The 14,765-nt window shown below is 44.2% G+C and overlaps 1 protein-coding gene across 7 annotated transcripts in view; it reads right to left on the reverse strand.

The window, feature by feature from the left end:
* Window positions 1-14,765, reverse strand: part of LOC309348569 (neural-cadherin-like) — a 60,454-nt gene that overhangs the window by 17,671 nt on the left and 28,018 nt on the right. For all 7 annotated transcript variants that reach the window (XR_014159486.1, XM_081873906.1, XM_081873907.1 and 4 more), the window contains exons 10-19: window positions 13,405-13,575; window positions 11,288-11,460; window positions 10,779-10,946; window positions 9,892-10,141; window positions 9,664-9,791; window positions 7,871-8,057; window positions 7,598-7,741; window positions 5,770-6,053; window positions 3,189-4,806; window positions 1,206-1,299 (exon numbers count right to left, since the gene is read on the reverse strand). Coding sequence is in view for 6 of the 7 variants with exons in the window: in XM_081873906.1 (XP_081730032.1) it covers window positions 1,206-1,299; window positions 3,189-4,806; window positions 5,770-6,053; window positions 7,598-7,741; window positions 7,871-8,057; window positions 9,664-9,791; window positions 9,892-10,141; window positions 10,779-10,946; window positions 11,288-11,460; window positions 13,405-13,575 (3,217 nt within the window). In the remaining variant the exon portion in view is untranslated. The remainder of the gene's footprint in view (window positions 1-1,205; window positions 1,300-3,188; window positions 4,807-5,769; window positions 6,054-7,597; window positions 7,742-7,870; window positions 8,058-9,663; window positions 9,792-9,891; window positions 10,142-10,778; window positions 10,947-11,287; window positions 11,461-13,404; window positions 13,576-14,765) is intronic.

Consider the following 14,765-nt stretch of genomic DNA (forward strand, 5'->3'; position numbering starts at 1 on the left):
GAAATAACAACAAATGCATGCATTCACATCATCTGCTTGATTTTCATTGCTGTGTTGGCTCGTTGCATTTCATGTGAATTTACCCTCTGGTAAATTTATCTGCTCCCCAGCATAAGTGGTTATGCTCGCTTGTTGATCCTTAAAATAAATTTGTCCAGGAGCAGTAAGTTAGAAAGGGTGGCACTCATGCACCTGACCTCCTGGCAGCGAACTTACTGCACTCCTGGAGGGAAAGGAAGTAAGCAACCCGCGCTCTGTGGGCCCAGTGGAAAAGCCAGTCCAGCATTCCTGCTGATGTGTCTGCACAGCATCAACCACCTCACTGCTCCCCCCCCCCGCCGCCCCGACTTCTCGGTGTGTGGCAATGCCTCTGCTTCTGGGCAGTGGCACACCACCTTTGGGGGACTCCTGCCCTTCCCAAATCACCTTGAAGTATGAAATTTGCATATTAGTGCACTGCAAAAACACACATCATCTCTTAAGGACTCTCCTTCGAAAGAAACCAAACCTGTGGCCCATACTTGCACCCCTGAAATCTCTCATAGTTTGAAGTCTGGGGTGCACATAATATTAATATTAATTTTTTAATAGGTAGATTACATTGTCTTGTGCCCCATAAGTGAAGCATAGGGCCCAGCAATTTATATCTAGAAATCTCCTCAATAGTCTTAATAATGATAGCCGAAAATGTTTTCCTATGTCCACCTTTGCCAACATTTTTAGGTCCACAGACACAATTAGATTTTTGGGCAAGTGGGCACTATGCCTTTGGTTACTCCCCTACCTTTAAAACAAAACAAAACCCAGAAATAAAGTGTGCATACATTTCACATTTCTAAGAGCTGGGTAAAAGTCAGATTCAGCAGAATCCATCTGGGCCTTGAAAACACATAGAGCTGAAAGAGGAAGTGGGGAAGAGAGTCCCCTCCTCCAACTTCCTTCTTCAGCTCTGTGTTGTTCTTAAGGCAGAAAAAGGAAACCACTCTTAGCACCTTAAGACAAAGGGGGTAATGTGTGCGTTTGTGTGGGTGCTCAGAGGTATCAGCCACCAGTTGGCAACCCTGATTTAGTATGATGTGTGAATGCAGCCCATGTGTTCTGTGAAGCTATACTGCATTAGTTTTCAGAACAGCTACCCGTTTCTGATACTCGACTCTCTCATTAAGAGAGAGCTATTTTCAAAAACATAAAATCTTGACATTTACCTGGGTGCTTTCCCTTCAAAGTGATACGTCTTGTGGTCCCAGTCATCGTTGTCTGGGGCATGAATCTGACCCAATACAGTTGTGGGTAGGATACCTTTCAAAAAGAGAAGAAAAATGGGGGGGGGGGGAGAAGAAAATCTACTACTTACGTAAATGTGAGAAGGCATTCTGCAAGTGTAAAAAATTACTATTCATTTCATTCTCCTATCATGTTTGCTTTTCAACTATTCTGGAAGTATGTTGTGCTGTTGAGATATCAGTGCAAGATATCAACACCTGCAAGCTGACACACACCTAGGCTGTATGCCTACGAAAACAAAATTTGGGGCAAGAAAACTCCTGTTCCAAGGTGAACCAAGGAAAGTCAAGTTTAGTGAATTGAGACAATCAAGAAAAAATTGCATATGCCTGCTTATAGCAGGCACCTGTTTTAGAAACCCAGGTTTTTTAAGTGAAGGTAATGTCTCAGAAAAGGAAATACGGAGACTCAGAAACCAGCCAGGTAAGGACCATGGGAACTATGCCAAGCTCACCAATCACCAAAATTCTTGTTCAGGCCCCTATGCCATCTGAAGCTTGGACCTAACAATTCCTAGGGAAGAGCACAGGGACCTGCTTTATGCCTAGTTGGACCACTGCTCTCACTTTTCTCTACATTGACTCACCATTGCTCTCCACAATTTCAGACAACAGAAGTCTTTCTCAGCCCTACCTGAAGATGCCAGGGATTGTACCTATGACCTTCTGCATGCAATGCATGAGCTCAACCACTGAGGAATGATCCATGCACTGGGGGGGAGGGATGTGCCAGTTCCAGCCCCTGCCCCCCCCCATGTAAAGTCCTCTCACCATCTGGAGTGGGTTTTCAGATGCTGTAGCATGCTCTGCAGCTGGTGGGGGAAATCAACAAAATACCCTGCAACTTCAAAGTGCTTTCCACACATGGATCATTGGTCCCATATCAGGATTTCAACATGCACTAGAATTAGATCTGTGAAGCAGCCCAGATCCTTCTCTCCTCTAACTCTCGTGGGCCAAATGTGACAGTCAATCAATTTTGACCTGTCAGTCACTTGACAAGACAGTTATGCCAGGTGATGGGGCAATCTTGCAAAGAGCATGGTGTACTGAAACACCACCCATCAGCCGATTATCACACATGATGTCAGGTGTAAAGGGAGGTGGGTGTGGGTTAAGGGAAAACAGCCTCATGGGCCAAATTGGGACCTAATTAGACCCATGAGCAGAAGGTTCCCCAAGCCTGGTTTGCACTCATTCACACTTCTCTTAAAAAGAAGGGCTAAACATATGCTTTTTAGTAAGGATAGATAGCCAGAATGCCAAACGGCACAGCAGGTGCCAGTCTCTGCTTGCATAACAGCCTGATGGACGTGACAATCACTACTGCCATGTGATTTAAGGGGAAGATTGATGGTAGTAGGCAAGCTGTTGGGCATTCGCCAGAACAGACTTTGGAAGACATTGCACGAAGGAACCTATTCAACTTACCTGACTTTCTTTAGTGCTATTTTTACTCCTTCCCCCGAATGCACCCAAATTTACAACCCGTAAATCTTTGGGAAGAACGCATCAAGGTAAAACCAATTGGAGATGTAAAGTTGGGAGGGGATTCACCAAGAACCCATCTGTATGCATCCTAATGTTCACCCAAGGTGTTCTGAAACTGATTGTGAACAGGGAATGCAGGCCACAAGAATGCAGAATACAGGCATGACCATAGATAGCTTCATGGCAAGTCACATGCTCTGCATGAAGAAGGTCTCATGTTCAACCCCTGGCATCAGAGTTTCTGGGGGTTTTTTTGTATTTTTTAAGGATCAGCTGGTGGGAAAAATGAGCCTGAGGCCCTGCAGAGCTGCTGCCAGTTTGAGTAGACAATACCAAGGCAGATGTACAAAACATGACCTGGAATAAGGCAGTCTCCTTTAAGCATGCAAGCCAGCTTCACCACCATCAGCTTACCATTGTAGCTGTAGATGAGGCACTCCATGAAGCCAGCAGCATGAGGGTGGTCATTTCGGTCTCCGATATTCACGGTTAATGTGTTGGTTGAGCTCATGGGAGGGCTCCCGCTGTCAGCAATGAGAATCCGCAGTTCAAATACCTTGTGCACCTCCCTGTCAAATGTGTGCAATGCAGTTAGCATTGCACTCCCGTTGCTGAAGTCCTGCAAATTAAAATAAGTCACGCTGCCAAAGTCACTCAGTAAGTGAAAGGAGAAAGGCGCCCCGTTTGCTGGGCTGTCCCTGTCCTTAGCGTACAAAAGCGTTGAGGTATCGTTCATCTGGACAATCTGAGGAGAAGGAGTGTTTTCCCAAACTACTGGGTTGTACTGCGCCTCAAACTCGGGTCCGTTGTCGTTTACGTCCTGGAGAGCCACGAGGACTGTGGCACTGCCGCTCAAAGGAGGCTGTCCCATATCTGTAGCGATGACCACGAGTTGGTACTGTGCCACAGTTTCATAATCCAGAAGACCTGCCACAAGGACCCAGCCATCAGTAGCCACAGAGAACTTCCCATTTGGGTCCGACTTATTTAGCAGGCGGTAAGAGAACCGTCCATTCAGCCCAGAATCTAAATCGACAGCAATAACCTGGACGACTTTAGTTCCGAGGGGGACGTCTTCAGCCAGACCTGCTACCTCATAGAATTGTGGGTAAAACAGAGGAGCGTGGTCATTGGAGTCCTCCACATAGATGACACAGTGAGCTATGCTGGAAAAATCCAGGTCCTCTGCTTTTAGGGTCAAGTTAAACACCCTCTCGTGGGGTTTCTCGAAATCTATCCGCTTCCTCAGTCGAATTATACCGCGTTTGTCTGCTTTGTCCGTCTCAATAAAGAATTTGTGGTCCTCATCTCCACCTACGATGCTGAAAGCCACCACAGCGTTTTCTCCTTCATCCCCATCAGTAGCTGACACCACAGCAACCTCAGCGCTGAGGCTTGCGCCCTCGGAGACAAAGGCCGTGTAGATCTTTTGCGTGAAGGTTGGCGTGTGGTCATTTACGTCAGTGACCAAAATAGTGGCAGTCCCTGTTCCAGTCAGGCCTCCTCCATCTTTCGCCTCAACCACCACCAGGTACCGGTCTTCTTTCTCCCTGTCTAAGGATCCCAACACAGTGTAGATGGTGCCAGTAGCTGGGTTAACTGAGAAGAGGTTGAGGTTAATCTCGTTTTGGACGTTCTGAATAATACTGTAGGTTAACACAGCATTCTTCCCAGCTCTGGGGTCATCAAGGTCTACCGCCGACATCTCCATGACGGTGGAGTCAGCGGGGGCGTCTTCTGGAATTTGCCCCATAAAGCAACCGTCCGAGGCGCAAAGGAAAAGAGGTGGGTTGTCGTTCACGTCCGTCACGTCAATGATGACGTCGGCGAAGCCTGTTAGACCCTCCCCATCCTCATCTGTAGCAAGAACAAGGAAGCGCCACACGGACCGCTTTTCCCGGTCCAGCTTCTCATTTGCAGTGATCTCGCCTGTGTGCTCACTGATAGTGAACTCCGCTTGGGCACCCTGACCGTGCAAGGAGTAGCGAAGGGCACTCTGGTCAGCTTCCTGATCGGGGTCAGTTGCAGAAACCTGAAAGCAAGCACAAAGGTTAAGCACCAAACACCTAAATTTTGGAATTCCCTTCCTACGGAGGCCTGTTGAGTGCCCCCCACGGGTGGTCTTCTGACAACAGATACGTTATTTAGAAAGGTTTTTAGCCATCAAGCTCACATGGGGTTTTTTCCTGCTGCTTTTAACTGGCTGTTTCATTGATCTGGGTTTTTTTAAAACCTTGTCTTGTACATCGGTTTATATTTGACAATGTTTTGTTTGTTTTATGTTATACTTTGTTTGTTCTTAATTACTTTGCACACTATTTTCTGGACAGGCAATGCATACATTGAAATACAGTGGTGCCCCGCAAGACAGAAAACCCGCTAGACGAAAGGGTTTTCCGTTTTGGAGGCGCTTCGCAAAACGAATTTCCCTATGGGCTTGCTTCGCAAGACGAAAATGTCTTGCGAGTTCCTGCGGGTTTTTTCCCTTTCCCCCCCTTTTCCTAAGCCCTAAGCCGCTTATCAGCTGATCCGCTGATAAGCCGCTTATCAGCTGATCCGCTAAAAGCCGCTAAACCGCTAATAGCGCTAATCCGCTAAGCTGTCAATGGGCTTGCTTCGCAAGACGAAAAAACCGCTATACGAAGCGCCTCACGGAACGGATTAATTTCGTCTTGCGAGGCACCACTGTAATAAAAATAAAAGCCCAAACATGACAGCTGTATTGCAACCAGCTGAGATCACTATGAAGTCTGACAGAAACCAAACAACAATGACATGGTGTAAATGTACAGTTAGTATCCAGAAATTCACATTACTTGAATTAGGCTGCAATCCTAAGTGCAATCCCACACTTACTATGGAGAATAAACCCAACAAAGCTCCTCAAAACTGAGTGAATATGCTTTGATTTCAAGAATTGCAATTCTTTTAAGTTGCTGGAATTTTCCACTAGTGTCATTTGTATAATTTTTTAACCCAGATTTACCCTGCTTACCCGTAAAACAGTTACCGGCAGATCAGTAAGTTCCTCCAAGACACTGCTGTGGTACTCGTCCTGGGAGAAGACAGGGGCTTCATCATTCTTATTGACTACATTGATGATAACAAGGGTGTGGTTCTCCCATTTTCCATCAGAAGCTACCAACTGAAGCTCATAATGCTGTTCTTGTTCATAGTCAAGACACTGGGCAATCAACAGAGTTCCCATCTCAGGTTCCACGTAAAAATCTCCTCGCTCATTTCCTGAAGTGATCTGATATCTGAGCTTGGCGTTAGATCCTAAAAACACGAGGTTGCTACCATATTATCCTTATCACAGCCCGGGAGATCTCTGAGCACTAAGGTCTATACCAACATTACTTTCAGAAGAATTTTGAAAAAAACAAGAAAATTTTAGATCCAGGCTTAGTGTTGCTTAAGAGTAGACCCACTGAAATCAACTGACTTAAGAGCCATGTGGTTCAATGGGTCTACTCTCAATATGACTAAGGCAGGCATAGGCAAACTCGGCACTCCAGATGTTTTGGGACTACAACTCCCATGATCCCTAGCTAATGACCTGTGGTCAGGGATGATGGGAATTGTAGTCCCAAAAACATCTGGAGGGTTGAGTTTGCCTATGCCTGGACTAAGGCTTCAGTTCTAACCCCACTAACTTAGAAGTAAGCCCTGCTGAATTTAATAGGGCTTAGTTCTGAGTAGACAAGGTTAGGATTGCATCGTATGCTTGGATCCAACCCAAAATGTAGAAGCGTCATGCATGCCTACTTCCAAAGTAAACTGCATGTATAGCAAGACTCTGAAGCGAATCCAGAGGCTAGGTACCTCTCTTTTATGTCATTATTATTACTTTGCATTTTATTCTAATGCAGTAGGCATAAAGACCAAACAACAGAAAACTGTCCCAATTTAGGAGTCATGTACAAATAGGAAATGCTACTGACACGACAGTGCGATATGTTATGTGAAAAGAGAATAGCTTCCAAATATCTACAGCAAGTGCTGTTAAGTGTCTTTGTGTATTATGGTCAGAAATATACAAAATACAGTTTCATCCCCAGTGGCACAGAAGGTTTGCGGGTTTTTCCCGCCTTGCAGAATTTGTGCATTGCATGTATGGTAATCTTTTCTGAGACTGCAACTGTCCAGACATTTTAATACCAAGCAGCAATATTTAGACTTTCCAAAGCTTTCCACCTTTGGACTACAGTTCGTTAACGGCAATTAGCGAAAAATGCAGTAAGTCCTCCAATTTATTAGCAGCATTTTGCCCTATAAATAACAATTCCGGCATGAAAATAACAAGTCCCTTTGTTATTTTAACTAACTCTTGATGGCGTCAGTCCAAAATTATGATCCATCCTATTTAAATAAAAAACCTTGGGAATGTAAGAGTGCCAGACGAAGATACTAACACATGTGAGATACTAGTCAAAAACTTTTAGCTTGGCTATATTCTAACTCAAAAGGTCCGAATCTACTTTCCATTAAAAAAATAATGGGTGGATATAATGAGCTTATGAGAAATGCTTAAAAAAATTATCCCGGTTCTCTTTACAGAACATTAACAAAGGTCTGAATAAAGCTAGTTTCCAAATAGTCGTATTTTGAAAAGTACATGACATGCAATTTTTGCCATTACTGTTTTATTCCACATTCTATAAACCTGTTCCTGTACCATATATAGAAAAAGCTCCTTTGAAGACAGGACAGTTGTCACCTCATCTTCTGGAACAGCCTGCCATAGTCTCACTACTGCTTCCAAATTAGAGAGGTTTCAGTCAAGACTGTACAACACATAAAATAAACCTGTGTTTGTGTACCTTCATCTTTGTCATCAGCCGTTGCCGTCAAAAATGCATACCCAACATCCTCGTCTTCATCTATATTAATTTCATACACTGAATGCAGGAAAGCAGGGGCATTGTCATTTATGTCGCTAATTAAAATCCTCACATACGCTGTATCTGAAAAGCAAATAATCAGCTATTTGGCTTTGGAGGCTCAGGCGACCACAACAGCAGCACATCATTCTGAACCCTCTTTTGACCCACAGGAACCTCTATATGTTCTTTTTTAAACCCACTGAGGTTTACCTGTGTTAGGCTGCCCATATAAACCAGGCCTGGCTGATTCAGAAGAATCCTGGGAATGAACTTCAATCAAGTAAGATCCTCTCTTCTCTCTGTCAAAAGATGCCTGGGTAGAAATGACTCCCAACTTGGAATCAATGTTGAAGTATTGGTAATCTTCACTAGCGTCCTTCAGTATTGAATAGTGGACCTGCAATTGAAGAACACAGGAGTGGGCTTTATACTCTATCCCATCTTCGTAACAACTCAGAAACAGGAACACAACCACTCTCAAGACATCCAACTTAGTTCAGCTCCAAGGCCATAAATATTCAACAGTCACAGACCTATGCCATTTGTAGCACTTACAGAAAGTTAGGTAACAGCACCGTTTGTGTGGAAGGGAAAGGTCTGTGTAGCCACAGTATAGCCACAAATATGTGAACTGTGGTTTTCTACCCTCTAGGAGCAGCCTTTCTCAACCTGTGGGTCCCCAGGTGCTGTTGGACTACAACTCCCATCATCCCTAGCTAGCAAGGCCAGAGCTCAGGGATGATGGGAGTTGTAGTCCAACAACATCTGGGGACCCACAGGTTGAGAACCGCTGCTCTACAGTTTGAACAGCTGTGAGGACTTGCCACACAGGGCATAACCTTTGAAGCAAGTCAACGACTGAACAATTCAGGACTCTCACCGATTGCTGCAATTTAGATTCACACACTGGTCTTTAAATCTTTGCATTGGAGAATCTGACATTCCTATGTTTGTGAATCTGCTGTTGGTTGCCGTTGATTATTGAGTAATGTGAGAACGGCTTCAAGGTCTGAGGCTGCCCTCAGCAAAGTGTCTTCTGGAGTCCTCTCATGCCAATAAGCCCTGCAGATGGCAACAACACTTCTGCTATCAAATCTGAGTAGCATAAAGTCCCCGTTTTAATTTGCCACAATGTCCCTGAGTAATGCGACCTCAGAGGCATCGTGGGAAGTTAAAATGGAGGCTCACAGGCCCATCCACTCAGCACAAAGTGGGGGGAAGTGTCAGCACAGTCGTCCAAGGGTCCCCTACAATACACTAACATGAGGTCAAGAGTAAGCGATCAGTTCAGGCTCTAGCCAGAGTTAATCTATTTCTCCCATGAAAAGAAGAGGGTGAGAAAGAGGAAAGGAAGGACAGAGAGAGACAGAAGGGAAGGACAGAGACAGGGAAAGAGATGGTCTCACCCACTGCCAGCATGCAGCCCTTAACAAATTACCCCTGAGAAGAATGCAACCTTTGGCATTAAATAAGAATTCTTCCATTTTTGTCTTAAATGATGTACAGTCTACACAAGTGCTTTAATGCATATTGGCATCCACATGTTTTAACACATGCAAGAGATGGCATGTGGCGCCAGTTGAAAAGAATATGTATACTGTAACTTCCTACTTCAGGAGGCTATTACAGTCAAACCTCGGTTTTTGAACGTCTTGGCTGCCGAACATTTCAGAAGCCGAACGCTGAAAACCCGGAAGTGAATGCTTCTATTTTCGAACGCGCCTCGGAAGTCGAACGGCTTCCAAGGTGCATTTTTCATTATTTTTTTCCCCACTGACTTTCCAGCCAACCCACTGATCCTCGGTTTTCAAACAGTTTGGAAGTCGAACGGACTTCAGGAACGGATTACATTAGAAAACCGAGGTTCCACTGCAGTACAAAAAGTTAGGGTCTTGAGTTTCTGAGCAAGACTTCGCTGACCACCACCCAGAAAGTTTGGGGATACAGAATCGCATGTTGCATTTTCTCACTCGTTATCAGTAAAGGGAAAGGTAACAACGAACCTCTCCGTGGAGTCCCGAGTCTGAATCCGTAGCAAGAACCTGCACAACAGAGGTACCAACCGCTGCTCCCTCAGGTACAGAAACCTCGTAAGTAGAAGATGTGAAGAACGGGACGTTATCATTGACGTCTGCGGAACAAAAAGGCAGATTTAGCAATACATGGTTCGCTGACATCAAGTACTTGGAATTTCAGTTTGATATGCTGATATTAATAAACGGATAACCAACCTGTGACATTAACACAAACCGTGGTGAAAGATGCCAATGGAATTGTAGCTACATTCTGAGCCTTGATAGTCAGTGCAAAGAACTTGGTGGTCTCAAAGTCAAGAGGTTCAGCAACCAGAAGTGAAGCAGACCCATCTGCTCTGTTTGGTTTGAGGTAGAAGCGGACAGGCATGTTTGTCTCCGGGACCTGGCCCTCCTCCAGGGTATAGGTAACCCTTGGGTCACCAAGTGGGGACGTTGCTTTGATAGTCTAGGAACAGGAATAACCAGGAACACCATTCAGTGGGGAGATGCATTTACATGGGCCACCTTGATCCTTAAGAATTGAAATGCAGATGATACTATTGCGGCCAACGGCCCATGGCATCAGAGCTCTGCTTTTCTGGTAATAATAACCAACCCTCAAATTCTGCAGATGTTTTGGAACACACCTCACATTAGCCCCAGTCAGCAAAACTGGTGGTCGGGGATGATGGGAATTGTACTTCAAAATGTCTGGAAAGCCTGGGGAAGGATGTTCAAATTACTGCCACGCACATTTCACACAGGAATCCACACCCAAGGAAGAACAGAAATGAGCTGTGGGGCAAAAGGAGCCAATTCTTCCTTTTTAAAAAAAAATCATTAGAGATGCAGACATATGGATTCATTTGTGGATACCGGTGTCCAATAGGGGCAAGACTTGTCTGCAGAATTTCAGAACAATTAGGGGAGGGACCATGACTCACAGAGAAGAACCATGTACACCATCTTGAGCTCCTTGGAGGAAAAGTGAGATACTAATAGTCCCGCTCTATTTTGTGCCCAGTTCTGGGCACCACTCAGTGTAAACCAACTTCCTTTTATCCTGAAACAAATACGTTTCCAATTTTATTTTTAAAGCATACCACTATCTTGGTGTCTCGAATCGTGCTCTCCGGGATCGTGACCGAATAGGCACTTTTCTCCCACTGCGGCGACTGATTAAGTGTGTTCGTTACAGTGACGGTCAGTTCCACCGTGCTGCTCCGGTTCCCTCCATCTGTGGCCACGATGTATCTTGTGATCTGAAACGTCTGCAAAAGAATTTTTAGCAGCCGTTCACCAAAACACAAATGCTTGTTTGCTAGAACAAAGGCTGAAAAAAAGCAGGTGCAGCAAGTATTCCTCCTGCCAGATTATATTCTGTAAACTAGAGCTTTCCAAATTTTTCATGCCGGTGACATACTTTTTAAGACATGCATCATTTCGCAACAGAGCAGTTCAGTTTTAGCAGCAAACCGGAGGTTAAACTGACCCCTTTCCAGCTCTGGGAGGAGCATGGAGAGCGGTCATGTGACACACCTACACACTGAGCCAACACACTAATGTGTCACGGCACACAGTTTGGAAAGCTCTGCTGTATGCAGAAGCATACCTGGGAGATTAGGAGATTCACGTACACCCAGCCTGTGCTGGGGCTGACTTGGAAGTATTCTGGCTCCTGCGGCAACATGGAGTACGTGATGGCGGCGTTTACCCCCTGGTCATCATCATGAGCTGTAGCATGGAGGAAACTTGTCCCCACTGGAGTGTCTTCACGAAGGAAGTCTTTGGAAAGATGGAAGCACAGAGTTCATTCTAAACATGCCCTGGCCTAGTTAAAGTGGCATTTCAGTGATGGCAATCACGGCACATAAAAATGCAAGGAAGGCCCTGCCGGATCTAGTCCAGCATCCTCTATGGTGTGGTGGAGTCTCCTTCTTTGGAGATCTTTAAGCAGAGGCTTGACAACCATATGTCAGGAGTGCTCTGATGGTGTTTCCTGCTTGGCAGGGGGTTGGACTCGATGGCCCTTGTGGTCTCTTCCAACTCTATGATTCTATGATCTTAGTGGCCAACCAGATGCCTCTTTAAGAAGCACAGAAGCAGGACATGATGGCAATAACCTCTTCCTGCTGTTTCTCCCCAATGGACTTCTACTCAGAGGCATTGTTGCCTCTGATCCTTTAGCCCAGTGACAACTTGTGCCTGATATGGCTGGTAAGGCGGGAGGCAAGGGACCAACGGTAGGTGGAGCCAGAGGCAACAACAGGTAAAGCTACCCTTTGACTGACTGTATGTAAGAAGGCAGGCAGGTAGGGGCTGGCTAAGGACAGAATGAGGTTGGTGGGGCAGAGTCCAACTTAACATAATGGATTAACATCTGCGGACAGCCGCAGGGGGGTCATTTTGGACTCACAGCTGCCCATGGAGATGTAGGCCAATTCTGTGTCCAGGGCAGCCGCCTACCAGCTCCATTTGGTACGCCGGAGGAGACCCTACCTGTTTGTACACTGCCTTGCCAAAGTGCTACACACTCTGATTATCTCCCACTTGGACTACTGCAATGCGCTCTACGTGGGGCTACCTTTGAAGGTGACTCGGAAGCTACAACTAATCCAGAACGTGGCAGCTAGACTGGTGAGTGGGAGCAACCGCCAGGACCATAGAACACCAGTCCTAAAGGATCTACATTGGCTCCCAGTATGTTTCCAAGCACAATTCAAAGTGTTGGTGCTGACCTTTAAAGCCCTAAATATACCTGAAGGAGTGTCTCCACCCCCAGACACTGAGATCCAGCTCTGAGGGCCTTCTGGTGGTTCCCTTACTGTGAGAAGTGAAGTTACAGGGAACCAGGCAGAGGGCCTTCTGGGTAGTGGCACCCACCCTGTAGAATGCTCTCCCATCAGATTTCAAGGCGATGAGTAACTATTTAACCTTTAGAAGACATCTGAAGGCAGTCCTGTATAGAGACATTTTTTAATGTTTGATGTTATATTGTTTTTATATTTTGCTGGAAGCCATCCAGAGTGGCTGGGGCAACCCAGTCAGATGGGCAGCATATAAATAATAAAATTAAGATGATGTTTATTTACTTCCCACCTTTCTTTCATCTTGGAACCTAAGGCAGCATACATTTTCTTCCTAACAATTAACCCACCTAGGCCAGTGACCAGAAATGTACATTTCCCCATACAAAGCAGTCTTCACATAGCTTTAGTATAGCTGGCTTCTGCACTGCTGCTCACACAGGTGAGGTGATTATAAGCCACAATCAGAGATGTTGCAGAATTCCAATAAAAACAGAAGCGGAAATTGCCAACATTCACTCAATCGTCCCGTGCCAAGAATGGAAATCAATCCATTGAATACAATTGGAATTTGCTTCTGCACCCCCCCACCCCCATTTGCAAATGATACGTAACACAAACAATATGTATTTCATGATGTTATCCCCCTTCCCATTTGCCTTGCATTTCTTATACAATGAAATGAATGGCCTTTGAACTGGAACAAATGGTGTGGAATAATGTAATGATAACTTTTTGCCAGAAACTGAAATGCAGTGGAACGGAAACATTGCTGCATGTGATGAACATGGGTTTGAAAGGAAATTTATGCCATCTTAAAGCCCTACAGAGAAGGAATCTAACTGAAGGCTTCTGGGCTCAACACACACTTCGCAAACTTAAATCAACTCTCACAGTGCAACAACAGTTTGTGCCTACTCACATTGATAGCGGCTGTTCTCGAACTTTGGATCGTTGTCATTCATATCAGCAATGAAGATGGTGATTTGACACACTCCAATCAGTGGCTCCTGAGCTTGATCTGTAGCCGTCACAGAGAGCGTATACTCCTTCTGTTTCTCTCGGTCAAAACGCCGAGTTGAAACGATAACACCTAAACAGACACATTACTATCAGAGAGTCAGCAGGATCACCGCTGGCTTTAATCAGACGTTTTCACAAATCTGCAGCAACTCACTCCCACCGTTCAGGCTTAATAAAAGCTTATGCCTTGCAATGTTTGCCTGCACAGAGAAGCTCCCTTTTTCTTCCACTCTGCAATTTATTTTTGTTGTGTCTCACAAAATAGCTTAGATGGTATACAAACATTTTTTTAATAATATTTTTTATTGATTTTCATCATGAAAAATACGTATCACACCACATTACAACTTTAACAAATTTTCTCGTTTTTGGACTTCCTTCAGCCTCTCTGACAATCATCCGAATTAAACTTTTTGATTACACATTTCCTAAATTAACTATTGCCTTCTAACAAACCCTTCCACACCTATTTTTCTTTTTTACAATATTTCTTAGGTTTTTACAGAGCTTCTTTAAATGCCACTAAAGTTATTTCATTGTCACTTATGCATTCCCAATATTCCACTAACTTTCCCCAGTCCTCGATGAACTTTTGATCTCGTAGATATCTGATCTTCCCTGTTAGTTTATCAAGCTCTGCATAGTCCATCAGCTTCATTCTCCACTCCTCCAATGTTGGTACTTGTTCTTGTTTCCAGTTCTGGGCCAGTAATATTCTTGCCGCTGTTACTGCATATTAGAAAAGTTTACAATCCTTTCTATTTATTTCATTTCCTATAATCCCTAAAAGAAAGGCCTCTGGTTTCTTAACAAATGTATATTTCAACATTTTTTTAATTCATTATATATCAATTCCCAGAAGCTCTTCACTTTCTTACATTCCCACCACATATGGTAAAAAGTACCATCCTTTTCTTTACTTTCCAACATTTCTTGCATGTTTTATACATTTTTGCAAGTTTTACCGGTGTAATATACCATTTGTAAATCATTTTCATAACATTTTCCTTTAACGCAGTACATGCGGTAAATTTGATATTTTCATTCCATAATTTAATCCAATCATTAAATTGTATATTATATCCAAAATCTCTGGCCCAATGTATCATAACAGATTTAACTTCTTCATCCTTTGTATGCCATTCCAGCAATATCTTATACATTTTAGATAAAATTTTATATTCATTATTTATTATTTCCATTTGGAATTTTGAATCCTTCTCTGCAAATCCATATTCCTTAAGATCTTTTTTAAACATT

This window comes from Podarcis erhardii (assembly GCF_964252035.2).
Source record: "Podarcis erhardii genome assembly, chromosome: 8".
Lineage (NCBI taxonomy): Eukaryota > Metazoa > Chordata > Lepidosauria > Squamata > Lacertidae > Podarcis > Podarcis erhardii.